General features: G+C 47.1%; 1 protein-coding gene across 2 annotated transcripts in view; it reads left to right on the top strand.

Annotated features, from left to right (window-relative positions):
* The window catches only part of SMYD1 (SET and MYND domain containing 1), a 109,285-nt gene that overhangs the window by 66,399 nt on the left and 20,903 nt on the right, over window positions 1–21,983 (top strand). For both annotated transcript variants that reach the window (XM_029593059.1, XM_029593051.1), the window contains 2 exons: window positions 10,496–10,685; window positions 11,972–12,064. In XM_029593059.1, coding sequence (XP_029448919.1) covers window positions 10,496–10,685; window positions 11,972–12,064 — 283 coding nt within the window. The remainder of the gene's footprint in view (window positions 1–10,495; window positions 10,686–11,971; window positions 12,065–21,983) is intronic.

Here is a 21,983-nt window from a genome sequence, read left to right as displayed (position 1 = left end):
GAACAGTCCTAACCTCTTAAGCCTTTCCTCATAGGGAGCTGTTCCATCCCCTTTTATCATTTTGGTCACCCTTCTCTCTTTGCTCCCTGCCCAGTTCCCCCTCCCTCCACTCAATGCCCTGCCCAGTTTGTTCCATGACCCCCTCTCCCAGATTAATGATCTGTCCAGTTTACTCCCTGCCCCATGTCCCCTCCCCTAGTTCAATGCTCTGCCAAATTTGCTCTCTGCCCCCTTCCTCCCTCCCTCAGCTCAATACTCTGTGTCAGGTTACTGTTTCCAGTTTCAAACAAGCTGACACCTCTGCCCCTCTCTTCTGCCCAAAGCTGCTTGCTGCCACCCCAGTCCCAGGCAGGCTGACACAAGACATACAGTGCGGCTTCCTTCTAAGCAGTCCCTCCCAGCCAGGAAGCTTCTGTGGCTGCTGCCCCTGCCTTGTTTCTGGCCGGCCTCCGCGCAGATGAGTTGTACCTCCCACTCTCACCTGTTGGTGCAGCCCCTGCCTGTTCTAACCATTGGCTGCCTGTGAGGTCAATGGGGTCAGGTGAGCTGGCCATTGGTGCAGAGCAGCAAGAAGGAGTTGAAATAAAAAAAAACCAACAAAAAAAAAAAACGGCTGGCGCTGTCATGCTGCAGACCTATCTTCTGCCTTCCGGCTGCATTTTTTTTTTTTTTTAGACATTTGCTATGTCAGTACAGCATGCTTCCTCCCCCCACCCCCATCCCATGAGGCCCTGAATCCATTTTTTAGGGCACACTGGCTGCCTGCACACACCATCAGCAACTGTGACTGTTTTTGCTCCCCACCACTTGGCACTCCACCAGGTCACCAGCCAGCTGATCTGGCACCGCCACCCCCCTACGTGTGCCGCCCTGTGCAAATTCATGGTACGTACACCCTGTGGCGCCGGGCCTGCGTGTTTGGGCCTTATCGCGCGATAACGCCGTAACGCGCGTGATAAATAATGCAACGCAAGATGCTTTTGTAAAATTAAAAGTTGAGTATACGAGTGGGAGGTTAATGGGCAGAGTAAGTGGAAATGAGGGTCTGGTAGTGCAGCATGCGATACAGTAACACACACTATTGCAGATTTAACGCCAGAAATAACTACACCTTTTTATTTTTTGCGTTATGGTGAAAAAAATATTTATCGCACTCCCGCGGGCGATATCGCAGATCACGGGTATTATCGCAGCGGTTATCGTGAGCGATAAAAAGAGGAATTATAATGGACCCACCTACCAGGTCTTCCTATTCCAATAAAAACACCCGTTCTTACCTGGCCTAGCTTCCTAAAGCCATAATGTTCACCCCGCAAAAAAGACACTCAAAATCTATTCAGCAAACCTATCATAATGTAATAGTGGTAACACCAAAGACTCAAACAACAATCACCCTACCTGTGAAAAAGCACAGGTAAACATTACACTGGGTCCTAGAATACAAATACACTACCTACTGAGGAAATAAAACAAACCCAATTGCTATAGATTCCTACACAGACATTATATGCTAGCAGAATCTCTCATCATGGTCACACGCACAGAGCAAAGACAGACCCTCACCAAATACAGAATAAAGGAGCACAAATTAGACAAAAATTGAAATGTAAACCCCAAGAAGCCAGACTCTGTGTATTAACAATGGAAAAACAGAACCACCATTCCTCATAAAACAAATAAAATCAAGAAACATAAAGCATCAGTTATATAGTAAAATCATACTAATAAAATAATATTTTTAAACTACTGATAAATAGAAAAATTTCTATTAATTAAAATCAGATACATTTTTTAAAAATTTCCCAAGCACCCAATAAAATATTTCAAAACAGCACATATATCAAATAACACCCAATAATTAAAACTAATAAGGATTTTAAAAAGCCCCTGCTGTCCATACCTGGAAACTCTTGATTTCCAGTCACCCTGATATTGTCAAGGTTAGGGGCACACAAACTTTATCCTCTCTCTCTCACACATAGACTGTCACATACATACCCATTCATGCTCTTATACCCACCATAACCTCTCTCTCTCACAGACACTGTCACACTCTCAGGCTCTAAGATCCTCTCTCTACCCCCCCCCCCCCCCACACACACACACACACACATACAAGCTCTTACGCCCCTGGATTCTCTCTCTCTCACACACACACACTTTCACTCTCACTGGCTCCCTCACATACACACACACACACACACGGGCAAGCACCCAGTCATTCTCACACACACCACACACACACACCCATATTGACCCCCAGGCAGGCTCCCATTCATTCTCACATTGCTCCCTCCCCACCCCACCCCCCCACCCCCAGGCATGATGCACACATTCATTCTCACACACACACAGACCCCAGGAAGACACCCATTCGTTCTCATACACAGATACAGCCTCAGGCAGGCACCCATGCATTCACACACATACACCTCCAGACAGACTCCCATTCATACACTTACACACATTGAAGGCAGACCCCCCTCTCTTTCTTTTGCCAGCAGCCTCAGAGCCTCTCTCATTCCTCTGCTGCCACTGTCACTGATACCATGTGGATATTTGGGGAGGTACTGATTGCTGCTCTGGCACTGAAGCCCATTCTGCCTCCTCCTCTATGCAGCCCCGCGGTATTAAACATTTGCGGGCTTCCAGTTCCTCCATGCTGATTCTTTACATTGCGAGATCAGCATAGAGAAAGTGCTACTCTTGCACATTCCCAAAGAAAACATATGCCAATCACTAAAAATTATTATTTTTTTTTTTTACCACTGCTGTCTGATCTTAATTTTCTAATTGATTGGTCACAGGCTTTTTATTCCACCTTCCCGTTCTTGTTTTTTTGCCAAATTCTTTTACAAGGTCTTTTTTTTCTGTTTCTTTTCTCTCTATCTGTCTTCCCTCAAAAACACAGTCAGATTCTCATTCTCATTTGCTTTCTCTCTCACACACACACACACACACACACTGGCTTTCACACTCACATGCTGTATCATGCACTCACAGCTGTCACTCATACATACATAAAACACTGGCTCTCTCTTGCACATGCTGTCTTACTCTCACACACACAGACTCTCTCACTCCCACATGCTATCTTGCTCAAGTACAGGCTCTAACTGTCACATACTGTCTCTCTCTCACACATAGAGGCTTTAACATGCTGTCTCTAAACATTCAGGCCCTCACTCCCACACATAGTCTCTCAACTCACCCTCACACACACACAATCTCTCAACTCACTCTCATACACAGATACAGACACACTCTACAGGCCTCTCTCTTACCTCTGGGCCTTCTCTTTGTGGGTCGCCATGGGATGGGCTCTGTGGCGGACCTGATCTTCTCAGGCTGCCCACAATGTGGGATCCGTGGAGGCTCTGCTACCGGGCTGCCTCCTCTTCTCGGGCTGCCGTGACGTGGGATTTGCGATGGCCTATAAATGCTGCTCCTCTTCTGCACGAGATTGATGCTCCTCCTCCTTTCTACCTACCTGGCTCTGGCAACATTTTTCTTCCAGGGCCAAGCAGACAGGAAGGAGGAGGAGCACCTGCAGGTTTGGACTTGACTTTTTTCTTTGGGCCTTAGTGAGATGAGCTCCACTTGTTATGCTCAGGTTTGTGAACCTTGGCCGACGGGAGGATGATATACCTTTCGGAGGATCCACAGGTTTTCTCGTCGAGTGGCGAGGCAGAGCAGAAGACAGGACCAGCTGGCCCTTGGCACTAGGGACTGAGACTACTGCGGAGGCGGATGAAGAGACGAGAAGAGGAGCTGGGTTTTCACCCCTGGAAGTCTGTGGTTCCCCCAGGAGGAGCCCATAGGGACCGAGACCGCTGGGACTTAGGTGGACCTTTGAGAGGTCAGGTGTCAGAGCAAGGGCTGACTGGAGCTTCGCCCTGGAAGCCCGCGGTCCCCCCGGGAGGAGCTCGTAGGGACCCGGGCCGCTGGGACTTAGGCGGGCCCTTGGAGACGGTTGTCTTGAAGGAGTCCTAGGTCGAGTGCCAGAGGGTCGTCGCTCACAGTCCGAAGTCACACACCAGAGAATCACTGCTTGCCAATCTGAAGTCGTATGCCAGAGAATCACCGTAAGCCAATCCGAAGTCAGGAACCGGGAACACCAAGACGAAGAGGAACAGCAATCCAAGCTCAAGGAACTCACTGAAGCAAGCAGACTAGACAGCGCTGGAGGATGTTGCCAAGTCACTGGATGAGCAGAGGAAGTCTCCCTTTATACTTCCCCAGCTTAGGCTGCTGAGGAACAGGTGAAGCTTGTTAAAGGGATCAGGTCCCTTTAAATCAGTGGAGGAGGCGCGGCCTCGTGCCTAAGGATGGTGGTGGCCATCTTCGATTTTCCCCCGCGGAGGAGAGACGCCGCTGGACGCCACGAGGGGGGAGCAGGACGGCTCCCCCTGCAGCGAGTAGCACCGGAGGCCGCGCGGGAGCGACGGCCCAGATCAGAGCCCTCCCCCGGGGCTCCCACTGCGAAGGAACGCCGCGGACAAGGTAGGGGGCCGCGGTCATGGCATACCACGGCCGCGGAACACAACACCACCGCAGCTCCACCGATCTTCCTGCTGTGTTCATCCGGCACACAGCACAACAGTAGTTCTCTGCTCAGCTGCCAGTGGGATGAGATCCATCAGCAGCCGCTTGGGCCTCCATGTTGGCCATCAGTGCACCCCTATGGCCTTGTGTCCGGGGGCATTCCCCCCTGCCCCCCCTGGTATGCCACTGGTTCCTGTTGCATCTGTCGGTCTCAGATGGCTTCGACTTCTGTGCCTCACCTTTCTTCCTTCTCTTTCCTCAAGCCTTGGGAAGATGGCTGCTGCAGCGTCTTCATGCCGCTGTCTCCGGCATCCCCGGATCGGCAACAGCGACGGTGTTCACCATGATTTTCCTGAAGGCCTCCTAGAGTGCACGCGCGCACGCCACCCATGTCTATATCCACATCATGGCAGGAAACTCAGGGGCGTCCCCTCCGAGTGACATCAACACATCCTGGTATTTAGCCTGCCCTTTGTTTGCTAACAAACTGACAGGCCGATTCAGTAAAGTCCGCGGGAGAGCAGACAAACACCCGCTCTCCCGGCGCGCGCACCGGCCACTCGCCGGTGCACGCAATTCAGTATTTAAATTAGGTGGTGCGGTAGAAACAGGCAAAAGGAGGTGCTAGGGACACTAGCGCGTCCATAGCGCCTCCTTTTAGCCCAGAGCGGCAGCTGTCAGCGGGTTTGACAGCCGACGCTCAATTTTGCTGGCGTCGGTTCTTGAGCCCGCTGACAGCCACGGGCTCGGAAACCGGACACTGGCAAAATTGAGCGTCCGGTTTTCGGCCCGACAGCCGCCGGCCCATTTAAAAATGTTTTTCTTTTTTTTTTTAACTTTTTTTATTCTTCGGGACCTCCAACTTAATATTGCCATGATATTAAGTCGGAGGGTGCACAGAAAAGCAGTTTTTACTGCTTTTCTGTGCACTTTCCCGGTGCCGGCAGAAGCTAGCGCCTACCTTTGGGTAGGCGCTAATTTCTTAAAGTAAGTAAAATTTGCGGCTTGGCTGCACATTTTACTTACTGTATCGCGCGGGCATACCTAATAAGGCCATCAACATGCATTTGCATGTTGAGGGCGCTATTAGGTGCCGCTGGTTGGACACGCATTTTCCTCCCCTTACTGAATAAGGGGTAAGGGAAAACGCACGTCCAAGGACAGGTTAACAGTGCGCTCTGTCGGAGAGCACTGTACTGTATCGGCCTGTGAGTTAGCAAGGACTGGACTGCCTCCGGTCTAAGCTGCTCTGCTGCTTCCTAGCTTCCGCAGGAAGCTCTCTCTGCCCTTCGGGGTATTTCTCCTAACCTGGGTACCCACTCCTCGGGGGCCCTTCTGCTCTATTTCAGGTACCTATCCTCGAGGTACTCGCTACTCTGCCTGCCTGGACCATCAACTATACAGCTTCTTCTTCAGTGAGAACTAACCCTCTCAGTCTGTCTCCTCTACAGCTTCAGTGCTCCTTGCCTACATCTGGGATCTGGCACTGCTACGCCGCACTGCCTATTACCTACTCACGTGTGAGATTGGTCTCCTCTGCTGAGGACCCCTGGACTACTTATGCTGGGTTACCTTCACTGCTGCCCGCTCCCCGGGCAGTACCATCGAGCTGTACAATAAATACAAACTTCTCTGTGTCTGCGTGTAAAGAGTCTAGCCTAGTACTGCAGTTCCTCACGGGACTCCTTCCCGTGGGATTGGCTATCACTGCAGTACCCAAGAATCCACTCCAACACCTCATAACCATAACAGTTCCCACTCAAGACTGTTCCTCCATGAAGCCAGAGAGGTTCAGGGACACATTGAGTGGGCTGGGTGAACCCAGGGGTTGCAGCATTTGCAATGGCTCCTAAGCCTGTGTCTGCTGATGCTCTTCCTCCTCCTTGTCTCTCACCTGGGTCTGGGCATCCATCAGGAAGGGCCTGAGCAAAAGGGCTGCTGCGTTGCTAGTTCCTGGGACTTCCTGGCTGGGACCGGCTGCTTCATGGGCAAGAGCTGTGGAAATAAAACATAAGACATAAGTACCAATGGTAGCAACTATCCTTTTGTCATTTGGCATCAGAGGTGCACTTTGCTTCTTAGCACTGTGAGCATCTTATGCCAAATGATGTGTGCACCCGTTGCTGCCTTCCCATTTACAGGTGAGGTGAACTTACTGGCTGCGGCTTGTGTTGTGTCCAGCTGCTCAGCCATGCCCTCGAAGACATTCAGTCCAGGCTTTGCAAAAGGCACTCCTCCTAGGGGTTGAGGATGATGGGACAAGGGGCTTCTCCTCTGGTCTGCCATATATATTCATTTCTGGCTGGCACCTTGGCTTTCAGCTGTGCCTTGATGTGCCGGTACTTGTGGGTCACCTGCTGCCCACTTCTTTGGACTCCGCTCTGCCTGGAGATGCCCTGGTGAAGGGTGTGTGACCGAGGTGAGGTATTTAACTAGCATGTAGGCATTTGAATCAATCTTATTTGTTGTGTTTTCTCAATAGGATATGCATTAGTGGTAAATTACTGTCTTTTCATAATGAAGGCTATTTTGCCTGGTAGTAAAAGGAGTTTGTTTTGCTTTTACTGAGATGTCATCAGAACCAGAATATCTTTTTTTATATGGCGAGTTGTACAGGGTAATGCCCTAGATCTGCTCTGCACTCCTTACTTGGGGGTTGAGGGGATTCCTGTGGATGCAGAGTGCATGTTTACATTTAGCCCCGTGATGGTCACATGTTCACTGAGTGAGTCATGCATGTGAGAACCATCTGTCAGGTGTGTCCCGGCCAAAAAAAGGTTGAGAACCACTGCCCTGGACTATGTCTGGCCAGATCTGGGCCTTGGCTGCCTTTGAGGTCTTGGCCACCCAGTTGCCAAACAGCATGGCTTAATGCTCCAGGACCCCTCCAATGACCATCTCATTATCCTGGATGCTGAACTTGATAGCCCTGAGATGAGGGCGTCATGCTGCTTGGCTGCCAGAAGGGGGTGCCACTTCTACTTCCGGAGAGGTGTCCTCCCTTTCCTCCCTTTACCTCCTGCTCCTCTCTCCCTTCCCTTCCTCCCCCCTCCTGCCCCTGCCCTGCCAACTCCCTTCCCCTCTGCCCTCTTTGTCTATCCCTAACTTGACGTCCTCCTCCCTCTGTTCTTGCCTGCCTATCCCCTTCCTCCTCCCACCTCCTCCTATCCCTTCCTTCCTGCCTATCTTTACTCCTGTCCTTGTCCCTACTCCTACTCCTCCTACTCCTCCTTCCCCTAACACTCCTGCCCTTGTCCTCCCACATCCTCTCCTCCATCCTCCCCTTCTCTCCTCTCTCCCCACACCTCTCACGCTCCATCTTCCTCACCACAAAACCACTCATCCACCAACACATCTCACTCCTCCACACACACACCTCTACTCTTCCTCAATGTCCACTACCACCACACCTCCCCTCCTCCTCACTCCTCCACCACCACTCCTCTGCTTCTCCTCACTCCTCCACCACCACTCCTCCTCACTCCTCCACTCCTCCACCACCACTCTTCAACACCAAAAAACAGACAGACAAAGTTGACTAACAAACAAAAGCTTTCACTCCAACAAAGAAGACAAAAGACCAAGGCAAAGGGAAACAGATGACAACAGAAATCAAGACAACTCACTCAGTAATCACTATAAAGAACCTCCAACTAGCCTCCTCTCTCCAACTACCTCCTCTCTCCAAACTCTTGACACACCCTCAGAGAGCCAGCTGCAGGAAGCCTTATATATAAACTGAAAAAATTAATGCCCCATGCACTAATTTACGCTAGCCACATAAAATGATGTGCATGTGGCACTGTGCATTGACACAATGCCACATATGCTGACTCAGTGCCAGTTGCATTATTTACTTATGCGATGTGGCAGACTGGATATTTGCCTAACAACACTCATTTTTTCACGGGCGCTATTTTTGCTATATTTATAGAGATTTGATGTATCTAGGTCTTAGCTGCCTAACTTTTTAGCCAAATAAAAAGTTAGTCAACTAAATGGTTGCCGCTGAGTGCAGCCAGATAGTTCAAATATAGCCAGTTAAATGACTCTGAAAATCAGACCCATTATAAATGCCTGCTTCATAACTCCCTATAACATATTGGATAAATCTTCTGGTTTCCTATATAATAGCTTTATTTAAGACTGTGCACTGCACTGTATCTTAACACACCATCAGGCCGATTCAGTAAAGTCCGCGGGAGAGCGGACGAATGCCCGCTCTCCCGGCGCGTGCACCGGCCACTCGCCGGTGCACGCGATTCAGTATTTAAATTAGGTGGTGCAGTAGAAACAGGCAAAAGGAGGCGCTAAGGACACTAGCGCATCCATAGCGCCTCCTTTTAGCCCGGAGCGGCGGCTGTCAGCGGGTTTGACAGCCAACGCTCAATTTTGCCGGCGTCGGTTCTCAAGCCCGCTGACAGCCATGGGCTCGGAAACCAGATGCCAGCAAAATTGAGCGTCCAGTTTTCAGCCCGACAGCCACCAGCCCATTTTAAATTTTTTTTTTCTTTTTTCTTTAACTTTTTTTACTCTTTGGGACCTCCGACTTAATATCGCCATGATATTAAGTCGGAGGGTGCACAGAAAAGCAGTTTTTACTGCTTTTCTGTGCACTTTCCCGATGCTGGCAGAAACTAGCGCCTACCTTTGGGTAGGCGCTAATTTCTTAAAGTAAAATGTGCGGCTTGGCTGCACATTTTACTTACTGTATCGCGCAGGCATACCTAATAGTGCCATCAACATGCATTTGCATGTTGAGGGCGCTATTAGGTGCCGCGGGTTGGACGCGCGTTTTCCTCCCTTTACTGAATAAGGGGTAAGGGAAAATGCGCGTCCATGGGCAGGTTAACAGTGTGCTCCATCGGAGCGCACTGTACTATATCGGCCTGCATGTGCATAACAATCCACAGCATGTTTTCTGAAGTGATCAATCCATGAGACAGGGATGGATTTAGGATTTTGTTATTCCTAAGCACTTTGGTGCTTTTATATCTCTGCCTCCTATAAGGGTCTATTATAGAGTAGCAGAAGGATATTCTGCTGAATGAGATTCAGTAGAGCTAGAAGGAAGTAAATCTTAGCCAGCCTGCTGCCCCTAAATATTTGCCACCCTAGGCACAAGCATAATGGGTGCCTATTAACAAATCAGGGGCTGCATGGAAGCTAGAAAAATTTGTTTTGTATAGGGATGTTTTATTGTTTTTAAATGATAGGGAAATCATGGTGACTTCTGTTGTTTCATTTTAAATCATTTCCCATCTGAAATGACACAAAAAAACCCCCAAGATTTTATTTTGTTTTGTTTCTGAATTTTAGCACACGCTAAAATGTTTTAGGTAGGAATAAATTGCATATAAGAAACAAATAAAAAGAAAACCAAAAAAGAGTAAACAAAATGAAAAGCAAAACAAAAGTTTGCCCATGAACACATGGGTTAACAAAACTTCAGATTAACCAGTAGGTGTGCACCATCAGAACATTTCCATTTTGTTTTAGTACACATTATTTTAAGTACATACTATTTCTTACTAATATGAAATAGCGTGCACTAAAACAAAATAGCATGTGCTATTTCACGCTAGTGCATATTATTTCATTCAATGCGCACACGTTTAATGCACACTAAACAAAAGAGCCTACTATCAGCAACGCAAAACTAAGCAAAAATGTGCATCCCTACTGCCCAGCCTAGACACTAGTATGCAGCTTGTTGCATACACTCAGGCATATGAATGCAGCAGTCATGGATTAACCTTGTTTAGTTGTTTACTAGAAAATATGTTATTACTTTAAAAGAAAAGTACAATGTATCAGTGGAGCCAAGGAACTCCATTTTGTGACATTGCTATGGTTGCTGATTACTCTAAAATCCAGGTTTCAAATCGCCTCTCAAAATATCCTATTCTATCCATTTTTAATATCCCATTTCTTCTTGCTCAAACCCCAGAATCGAACTACGCTCACTTGGTAAGATCAATAAGGGAGAAGAGCTTAGTGTTTCTTATGTGGATTTCCTGAATCTGTGTGAAGAGCGAAGGCAGCAGCTAAAGAGACAGTACTACTTTGATTGCACCTGCGAGCACTGCACACGGAGGCTCAAGGAGGACTTAATGCTGGCTGTGAAAGACGAAAACAAGGTACTGTGCCCACCCCCTACCCCCTGACTGAGAAACTTGTTAACTGTTCATGCCAGGACTGCTTAATCTGTAAATCCATCCTCAGTCCCACGAAAGGAGGAACGTTTCAGTAATGCTGTATTCCAGTTTTGAAGAAAGGTGAGGTTAAGGTTATTTTGTTTGTACTGGTTCATAGTATACGATTTGTTTTAGTTGTTTTGTTTTTTTTTCTATTTTTCTGTTTATGTGGTGGTGGTGGGGTTGTGACCTGTGTGTCTGTAACTGACATACTGACAGACATATGTGAGAGTGAAGAAGGAGAGTACCAGGAAAAGGAGGAGGAAGAGTTGGAGAGATGGTGCTGGAAATGCCTCCATATAGAAAACAGAAAACACAGAGGCTCTGAAACGTTAAGACTTGTAGAATGTGGGGAAGAACTAAAAGAAGACCATTGAGGCCTCCGGCTGCCACACATCCTTGGAAGCAGCTAAAACAATTATTGCAAATGTGATCGCCTGCTGGATTGGACTTTCAGAGTTTTCTTCTGTTCCGTGTCTATAGATAAAGGCTTTGATAAATCAAGCCCCACCCCCCCCCCCAAAAAAAAAAATAAATAAAATGGCATAGGATAGAAGTGGCAGAGGAAAGATGCCAAGGGGTGTGAGCATCACAAGCAAGGAAACCAGAGAGAGATCGAGGCAAGGAGATGCCTTTTCTTTTCGGCAGGGGCATCATGATCTGAACAGTTAAACTAGAAACAGCACTGACATAGCGTTGCCCTCGGTGAGGGATTTCCCAAGTAAATCCCCTATAATTAAGAATCACCCTGCCCTCAGCAGCCACAAGAATGTCTGAACTTTCTCGCATGGGAAAAAGGGGCTGTGCTGGAGGTGGGGGTCAGGGCAGAGGAGAGAAAAGGCGCATGCGGGGGTGGGTGGGGTGAGATTTGATTTTCAAATCTCTGCACAGAATTTTCTGCATTGACTTTGCTAGCAGATAAAGCAGGTGCAAAGTTTGCTTGTATTTTTCATTCCTACAGACTTTGCCGAAGTTAATTTTCAAAGGGAAACTGCCTGGATTTTTTTTCCCTTTGAAGATTAGCTTGAAGATCCACCAGTACCTCCAAACCAGCTGTGATAACAAAACAATTACCCTGCCTATGTGAAGAAAAAGAACAGCATAAATCCGAATTCTTTTTTTTCTGTCATTATTATCATTAACTAACAAGTCTGCCTTTAGAAATCTGGTTACATTGAGAGAGTTTTCCATGCAAATTCAGAGCTATTTCTTCCCAATGTCTCCCACAGCCATCACAGGAAGCAGTAAAGCAAGTTATTCAGTTTTCCAAAGACACCATGGAGAAAATTAGCAAGGCGCGTTCCGAAGGAGCTTTCCACGAGGTAATGATTCACGTTGCATTCATTTCTCCTAAGCTAGCAGAGTAGAGCTCCCTGCAGCAGTAAAGCAGAGAAGTATTAGTAAATATTATATATATATATATATATATATATATATATTTTCCATCTGACCCAGGAAATAATATACCATAGCTTACAAATACATGTGAGGGGATTTTCTATTAAACCAAGCCAACGACACAACACAGTTCATAAGAACACTTTTTATTGTGTGAATGATAATGCGATAGTATTAATGTACACTTTAGCCAGTGAATGTTTGTGTACACATTTGTATGCGTTTGTGATCAGTGTGTTCTTCAGCAATACAACATTATATATTGGTGATATTTGTGTTAGAGTTACTTCTTTGTATATGTACATAACAGATAGCAATAGAACATTGTACTTTAGTGTTATGTCTGCTAGAGCTAACTCTTGTATAAGTATATAATATTTAGACAACATTTATTAGGCTTTCATTTATTTAGTTTCTGTATGTTTTTCTAAACACAAAAGCTGTATGTTTGTATATGTATGTGTTTGCACAGCTGATTGTATATTTATGCATTCAGGCAAATAGAATCAATGTATTTAGAAATGACTCTCTTATTTTAATTCTCAATCTACCAATAAAACATTTTTTAATTTTAACTTTAACCTTCAACATTAGGGCTTTTTACCCACTTGGATTTTTTTGTTATAATTTTCTTCCAGCACTTCATACAATATACACATAGCCCATTGGTTGTTTTATATATATATGAAGTGCTTTGAAATTTAATGAAATTGTTCTGTAAAGGCTTAACTCCCATCTTGTTACATCTTGTGCCAGGGAGCATCTATTTATCTCCTCTCTTTTGCAACTCTTAACTGATTTTTAACATACTTTCTGGAGGATTTATCATTTCGCTATAATTATTTGTTATAATTATAGCGAAATGATCCGCCGCAGGAAAAAAAGGAGTGGGGGCGTTAGTGAGCAGACGGCCGCATCGTGGTGTAGCTATTTCCGGCGATAATGCAGGCGATAATGTGCGATACGTTATCACCCGCAGTGCTACAGGCCCCCAAATTTCCTTTGCCCTGCCTAAACTCCACCCAAACTCCTCCCCTTTCCCTAATTTACATTTTCAACTCACAATACACTAGTTTTTCATGAGTTAGGGCATTATCGCGTGCGTTAGGGCGTTATCGCACATGATAACGGCCCTTCACAATTTGAAAAATGACGCCTCTTGTTTGCATCTCTTTCCATCACACGGAGATTTTGTTTATGAAGGGTTGCAAGAGCCTGCAAACTATATGTGTGCCTAAACTAAATGGATCATTGTTTTCTTTGTTTTATAAATAAGAATCATTCATGGTAAATATTAGAATTAATATTTATGCCTCCGTACAGGAGAGACGTATCTGCAATGTGTTCTCCTGTGCAAATGAGGCTGTAACCCTTTTATTTAGCAGAAAAATAATCCTTAGAGGAAATGCCCCCACTAAATAGCACTTAATAATGGCTGAAGACTCTACAAAGTGTGTATTACTTTCTCATGGTGATCATTTATCAACTGAACCCATCTGCTGATATTTACAGCCAGGAAAACAGCACAGACTGAAACCTGTTTGGTGAGCTCTGAAAAAAGATTTGATGGCCCCACTCTAGTTCATGTTGGGCAAATGTCCATGACACTAAAACAAATCATTAAAATGGTACTAATTGGCGCTCTTGTTAGCAGTCTCAGAGGATCAGTGGAACATGGATTCTGCATGGGAAATAAATTAGCATCTCATCCCCTAGAGTTAGTCTCTTCAGAACTGGACAGAGGCACATTTGTTGCTATCAAATATTAAGTGGACACAGAATTTCGGTCTTGAGTGCCATCAGTCTGGCTTCTGTCATAAGTACTATGGAAATGATTTACCAATTGAGGGTCTGCGTCACCATTCTTTGACTATAGAAAAAACCCTTGATGAATTAGGCCCTTAAAGACCAGAAAGGGCCTAGTTTGCCTAATGGAAGAAACAGGGTGCAGAAAACAGAAGGGGAGGGAAGTGAGACTGGCAAGCTCAGAGCACAGCAAAGGAGAGCTATTCTTTTCCCTAATCCAGCCACTCCTCTTCTGTTGTTCCCCATCCTGTCTGCATATTTCCGTTTCTACTTTGTGGTAACTTATTCTCTATTCGGTGAGGGTCTGTGTCTGTATGTGCCTGTAGGTAGTTTCTGTGGAGGTATCTGTAACAGTCCTGCTTGTTCTGTTTTCCTGCTGGAATTGTTCTAGAGTTTGGTGTAATATATAGTGTTGCCTTTTTTTTCATAGCATTGTTGCTGTTTGAGTTGCTGCTGTAGTATGGCAGGTTTACTATATGGCTAGCTTCTGACTGTGCTCCCACTGAAAGGAAAGGATCACTTTGCTGGTGGCTGAAAAGAATCAGTACTAAGTACACAGGCCACTCTCCTGTGCACGCAATTCAGTAAAAAAAATATTCAAATTAGGGCCCGCTGTAAAAAGAGGCGCTAGGGACACTAGTGCGTCCCTAGCGCCTCTTTTTTGACAGGAGCGGCGGCTGTCAGCGAGTTTGACAGCCGACGTTCAATTTTGCCGGCGTCGGTTCTCAAATCCGAGGACAGCCACGGGTTCGGAAACCAGACGCCGGCAAAATTGAGCATCCAGTTTTCAACCCGCGAGCCGTGGGCTGAATTAAATTTTTTTTTTATTTTTAATTATTTTCAACTTTTGGGACCTCCGACTTAATATCGCCATGATATTAAGTTGGAGGGTGTACAGAAAAACAGTTTTTACTACTTTTCTGTGCACTTTCCCGGTGCTGGCAGAAATTAACTCCTACCTTTGGGTAGGCGCTAATTTCTTAAAGTAAAATGTGCGGCTTGCCTGCACATTTTACTTACTGAATCGTACGGGAATAACTAATAGGGCCATCAACATGCATTTGCATGTTGCGGGCGCTATTAGTTTCGGGGGGGTTTGGACACGCGTTTTCAAAGCACTATTACCCCTTACTGAATAAGGGGTAAAGCTTGCATGTCGAAAACGTGCGTCCAAGCACGGGTTAACAGTGCACTCCACCGGAACGCACTGTATTGTATCAGCCTGTTTGTCAGTATTAAAGTCAGTGGCCTGATGTGTCCATGATTTCTTCTGGAGCTGGTAGGGGTTGTAGCAAGCCACAGGGTCGGATTCAGGGACTCTTGTTTGCTGTGCATGTAGGGCAAGAGAATACTTATCGTTTGATGTCCCATTTCCAGTTTGGTCACCAGTAGTAGCGAGACAGGAGTTCTGCAGTGCACAGAGCTGCCAAGTGTCTGGCCAAAGGAGAATCATAGTCTCATCTGAGAACTCATTTCTGCAAATGTTGGGGGAACCACTGTCTTCTCTGCAGGTACAGTAGTGGGAGTAATGGAGATTTTGGCAGGTCAATAACATGATCTGGTGAGTCCTGGGGGCTTTAAACATCAAAGGATCTAGACAAGGCATTCGCCCATCAGTTCATATTGGCGGGGCTATAATGAAAGTAGGAATCAAACAACTAAAAAACAGGCACCATCTGGCCTGGCATGGGTTCAGGCATTGGGCATGTGCTAAATATTCTAAGTTCATATGGTCAATAAAGATGGTCACTGTGTGTCTTTCTCCTTCCAGGAGATGGCACCATTCTTCAGGGGCCAACTTGATAGCAAGAAGTTTGCGATCCCCATTGGTATAGCTTTTTCCAGTGGAGAGAACATCATGGAGAAGTAGGCACAAGTTATTAGTTTCCCAGCATCATCGTGTTGCAAGAAGACATCCCCCACCCAGAGGGTGGAAGCATCTACCTCAAAGATGAATGGTCGAATTGGGTCTGGGTGCGTGAACATGGATCTTTTGTGAATTCATGTTTTAGCTGTTGAAAGGCCCGTACCTCTTCCGTGTTCAGTTATGGGTGTCCGCACCTTTCTCTACTAGTTGTGACCAGTTCTGGATGGCCTTCAGTTTATCAAGGTGCATACACAGCCCTGTTCAGAAAAAAATTGTTATGGTTAATGGTGTTTGGGTGGATCCTTGGACACTGTGGCAGCTGACCACGCCCACGGGGGGCAGTCCCGTGAGGGACCACGGTGTCAGGCTAGACTCCGGACAGACAAACACAGATTTGAATCTTTTATTAGACAGTTTAAGTGACCACCAGAGGTGGCAGTAGTGAGTAGTGGTTGTAGAGCCTGGCTGGGCGCGTCTCACACAGAACGCTGGAACAATGGAACCTCTGCAAGGCAGTGCTGTAGTGGAAAGAGACTGAGAGTTATGAGCACACAATAAGATTAACATTCAGAGTCCCAATGTAGAAATAGGAGAAGCTCCGAGACAGGGAGAGCAGGCCCTCGAGGAGCGAGTACCTGATCCCCTAGAGCAGGGAGACTCTGTAGCGTTGTACTAACTTAGCAGTAACAGAGATTCCACTAGACGAGAGGTCTGGCACTGGAGTGGAGAGCAGGCCCTCGAGCAGCGAGTACCTAGTTCCAGTGAAGTAGTACTGTGGAGAGAGATGGTTTCTGTACTCACTGATGGTAACTGTAAGTTAATTCTTCAAGTAGAAGGATAGAGGTTGAAGGCAGCAACACAGGGAACGTGGGCCCTCGAGGAGTGAGTACTGGTTTCCTGATAGCACCTGAAAGAAGCAAAGAGGCCCCCGAGGAGCGGGTACCCCATTAGAGACCCCGAAGGGTAGTAAGAGTTCCAGATAGTGCTAGAGTGGCAGAGTAGCTTAGGAACGGAGAGCAAATCCCAGCCGTAAGAATCCTGTTGCTAACTCAACGAGCTAGCAAATACTGTAGGCAGATATACCTGGAAGTCATGATGTCAGAACAGGGGAATGCCCCTGAGGTTCGCGCCAACATAGAGTTAAAGATGAGGGTGGCATGCTCCCTAGAGGTACTTTGAAGGAGAATGGCAGGAGGCAGCACCAATGCCGGCCGGGGACGCCGGAGAGAACGGCAAGCAGACGCCGCAGCGGCCATCAGTCCAAAGTGAGCGGGAGGAGCCAAAAGTAGAGAGAGGTAGGCGGGGCTAAGCCGGCGAAGACCGACGGATGCAACAACAATGTACCCTAAAAAGGATAGTTCTTCTTGGTGAAAGGAACATTACTTCATCTTGGTGTAAAGCCGATATTTGCAGACTTATTGCAGAACCTGCCATATGCGTCTTCGATGTTGGTCCTGTGTCTTGGAAAACATGAGAATATCGTCCAAGTATATGACAGCATGCGAATACAAGAAGTCCCTGAATATGTCATTCATCATGGCTTAGAATACTGCAGGGGTGTTACATAGCCCGAAGGGCATAACAAAATACTCATAGTGCCCATCTTGTATGTTAAAAACAGTTTTCTTCTCATTACCTTCCTGGATATGGATCAAGTTGTATGGTCCTCTCAGCTCCAGTTTTGTGAAGATATGGGCCCCCTTTGAGCCAATAGAAAAGCTCAGTGATATGAGTTAGGAACTATTGTTAATTTTGTAATGCCATTAAGCCCCCAGTAATCGATATAGGGGTTCAAGGAGCTGTCCTTTTTTCCCATGAAAAAGAACCCTAGTCCTGCAGAGTACAAGGAAGGTCTAATGAAGCACCTTGCTAGGTTGTCTTGGTTATAAAGGGACATGGCTTTGGTTTCGCGGCTGACAGCGGGTATACTCTCCCATAGGGAGGCATTGTGCCAGGGATCAGGGCTGTTGGACAATCATACTCTTGGTGTGAAGGCAAGGTTTCTGCTTTCTCTTTGCTGAATACATCTGCAAAGTCAGCATATGAAGCAGGTAGACCAGGCATTGTGGGGAAGGAGCAGTGTAGACAAAGGGTCGGAGGCTGAACTTGGGTTAGATAATGTTCATGGCAGGCAGGACCCTAATGGGCAACTGGAAAGTTCCCCAGTTGATGTAGGGCTGGTGTTGGACCAGACATGGCAGCGCAGGATCACCTGGTTAATCTCCGTGGGCAAGATATAAAACTGAAGCTGTTTCTGATATAAAAGGCCTGTAGACATCGTTAATGGTGCCATAAATCATAAAATCCTCCCTGGCAGGGCTTCACCAGAAACAAAGGGGGTGGAGGGGAGACAGACAGCCTTCATAGGGATACAGAATTTTCAAATTGTGACTTCTTCAATGAAGGGTTTGGCAGCAATGGTTTCCAAGAAGGCCTGGAGATGTATCCGGTCACTGCCCAGAGTGAAGGTAACAGGGAGTAGAAGTTGGGGAGAGGTGCCCGGGTCACTTAGGGTGGACTCTTCCACCTTATCTAGATCCATCAGTTTCCCATCTTGAGGGGGCAGTTGGTCGCATAATGCCCAGAACCAGTGCAGTACAAACATAAGTTGTGCTGGTGAAGGTGCTGATGTTCCTCCGAAGAGATTCACAGATGATCCACCTGCATAGGTTCTTCAGGCAATTTTCAAGGTTCAGGGAGTCAGACTAGAAGGACTGGTCACTGAAAGCTGGGAGCAAGGTGTACGGGGTGGTGTGCTTGGGCCCATTACCTAGCGCATTCTCGGAAGTGTTAGTCCATACAAATGGCCAACCAAATAAGATCTTCCAAGGTGTCAGGTGGATCCCTCCCAGCTAGCTCAACCTTAATGGAGTTGGCAAGCCCGTGATGGAAGATAGCATGAAGTTGAACTCACCCCACTGTAATTCTGAGGCCAATGTCCTGAAATGTGCGAGACCTTTATCGGATCTGCAGAAGCTCAGAAGCAGCAGACATGAAGAGGCTGGGTTTGTCAAACACCAGGTGAAAGGCTTGCAAGAAGCGATCTAGATCATCCAGCAGCGGATCCTCTCCTTCGCAAATGGGTGAGGCCCAAGCCAGTACAGTACCCCCCACAGAGACAGAATAAATGTAAACTTAGTCTTATCAGTGAGGAAGAATAGTGCTTGAAGAGAAAACCCCCAACACTTGCGAGGGTCTCCATTGAAGCAAGGTGAAGGGAGCAGCCAGGGAACAGGGGTCACGTCAGGAACAGGGGAAAGAGGAGTTGCTGATGCATCAAGAGCATCCATGAGTACGGTTGACCTTTCCAGAACACTAGTAATCTTGTCCAGGACACCTTGTTGTTGCTGGATCCAAGACGTTAAGCCAGGAATAGCTTGCAGAGCCACTAGGTCCACCAGATTCATGGCCTCAGAAACTGTTAGCTTTTGTGGACTCTTGGGCTGTAGTAGGACATATTGCAGTAGGTGGACAAACCCCGAGGTGGGACGGACAGGTGCTTCACCTTTAACAACTGACCTCGCCGCAGGTTGAACCCTTAGGTTCTGATGGCCGGAAGGTCTTAGGTAGGTTTCAGGTGTCGTCCGAGAGGCACAAATCATGGTCCAAGCAAGGGTCAGGGCAGGCTGAAGACAGCAGAAACCAAGGAACAGACTGTGAGTCGAGGCAGGCGGCTAACAGCGTAAATCGGAAGGCAGGTCGAGGTCAGGGCTGGTGGCAGATGTCAGGCAACATTCCCAGGCAGGGGTCTGGTGCAGGCAGAAATCCGGAGAATCCAAGTCCAGGCTGAGGTCAAAACCAGAAGATCAGAGAGGAGATGAACAGGATGGACAAGGGAGCCAAACAACAGACCAGGCAGGATCGGGAAGCAAGGAAGGCAAAGGAGAACCCAGAGAGGGTACCACAGGAGAGAAAACACAAGCAAGAGCAGCAACCAGCGCTGAGGGACAAGATGCCGAGGCAAGAGGTGCCAAGAGGAGGATGCTTAAATGAGGCTAGGGGGTGAGATCATCAGTGGGCGCCTCCAGCATGTTCACACTAGTGTGCATATTTTATGCTCGTACCTGCGCACTTGCCTAAGGCTCATGTTGGCCAGGTCTATTCATCAGCATGTGCTGGCAGCATCTTCTCCCAGCACCACGACTGGGGCCAGGAGAGCCCGCTGCTTAGGTGTGGAGATTTGCAAACCTGGGGGTCTAACACCCTGTTACCCCCAACATTTAAAACCCCACTGACATGCCTACATTTTTTTGTTTTATGACTTACATGCCATCCATAGCAGAAGTAAAGTTACACAGCAGGTTTTAAAGCTGCACATATCTGGGCAGCTTTAAAACCTGCACGGCGTGCACTGACCTGACATATTCATGTATCTCCTCGTTTTGGCACACACCAGGCTTTTAAAATTCTCCTGTAAGTTTGTACCTGAGACAATGGAGGGTAAAGTAACTTGCCAATAATCACAAGCAGCACCAGTAGAATTTGAATGCTTGCTTTTTCTGGTTTTTAGTCAGGAAGTTCAGTGTCTTCTGCAATGTGCAAAGAAGAATCAATGGACGCTCAGTGCAACAGAGGGTGTAGTTCAAATGCATCTCCATCTTAGCTAGACCAAGTGAAAAGTGGACACAACCTATTTCCTTTATTCTTTATAAAGGTTACTCTTGATTGTGAGAAATTAAGCAAATCATATTTCAACTGCTTCAGATGAGCAAAAGTATAACTAGTAGGGATGTGAATCGTTTTTGAACGATTAAAATTATCGTCAGATAATTTTAAAATCGTCCTAAATCGTTAGAGTGCACGATACAATACAAATGCCCCCGATTTATCGTCAGGGGCATTTGTATTGTATCTTTAAATAGGGCACGGGAATTATTTGGGGGAGGGCGGGAAAACCGGCACACCAAAACAACCCCTAAACCCACCCCGACCCTTTAAAACCAATTCCTTACCCTCCCCCACCCTCCCGAACCCCCCCAAAATGTTAAATTACCTGGTGGTCCAGTGGGGGGGTCCCGGCGCGATCTCCCGCTCTCGGGCCATCGGCGCCATTTTGGCTGCCACTAATTAAAATGGCGCCGATGGCCCGATTTAAAAAAAAAACCCACCCGACCCTTTAAATCGACCCCCCTTAGCCTCCCCCACCCTCCCGACCCTTTTTTTTTAGGGAGGCCCGCGCCGCTAAAAAAAAAAACCCACCCGACCCTTTAAATCGACCCCCCCCCCCAAAACCTTTTAAAATTACCTGGTGGTCCAGGGGGGCCTCGGGGAGAGATTTCCTGTTCCCAGGCATCAGCTGCTCTAAAAAAAAATGGCTCCGATGCCCCTTTGCCCTTACCGTGTGACAGGGTATCCGTGCCATTGGACGGCCCCTGTCACATGGTAGGAGCACTGGATGGCCAGAGCCATCTTTACTCATCAGCCCCTATTATAGAGTATAGTATAATATGGGCTGATGAGTAAAGATGGCCGGCACCATCTTTAAAGATGGCGCCGGCCATCAGCCCCTATTATAGAGTATAGTATAATAGGGGCTGATCATCAGCCCCTATTATACTATAGGGGCTGATGAGTAAAGATGGCCGGCGCCATCCTTAAAGATGGCGCCGGCCAGCCAATGGCACGGATACCCTGTCACATGGTAAGGGCAAAGGGGCATCGGCGCCATTTTTTTTAGAACAGCTGATGCCTGGGAACGGGAAATCTCTCCCCGAGGCCCCCCTGGATCTCTCCTCTCCCCGAGGCCCCCCTGGATCTCTCCCCGAGGCCCCCCTGGACCACCAGATAATTTTAAAAGGTTTTGGGGGGGTCGGGAGGGTGGGGTCGATTTAAAGGGTCGAGTGGGTTGGGTTTTTTTTAGCGGCGCGGGCCTCCCTAAAAAAAAAATTAGCGATGTGAATTGGAATCGGAAACGATTCCAATTCACATATCTTAACGATCAGATTCCCCCCCCCCCCCCAGCCGAATCTGATCGTTAAGATGATCTGGCACACGATTCACACCTCTAATAACTAGTCCATTTACTTACCTTTCATGTGCCACCTTTATGGTGAAACTGCACAATATAACATTTCTGCTATCAAGTGCTGCTGCTCATTGCTTAATGATCAGCCCATCTTTTTCTTGAGATAACAATGAGTTTCTGAGAATTACATATATTACAGTCTACC

This window comes from Rhinatrema bivittatum, chromosome 1 (genome assembly GCF_901001135.1).
Source record: "Rhinatrema bivittatum chromosome 1, aRhiBiv1.1, whole genome shotgun sequence".
In the NCBI taxonomy this organism is placed as follows: Eukaryota; Metazoa; Chordata; class Amphibia; order Gymnophiona; family Rhinatrematidae; genus Rhinatrema; species Rhinatrema bivittatum.
The sequence above is the reverse complement of the archived record's forward strand: the minus strand, read 5'-3'. Positions and strand labels throughout refer to the sequence as shown.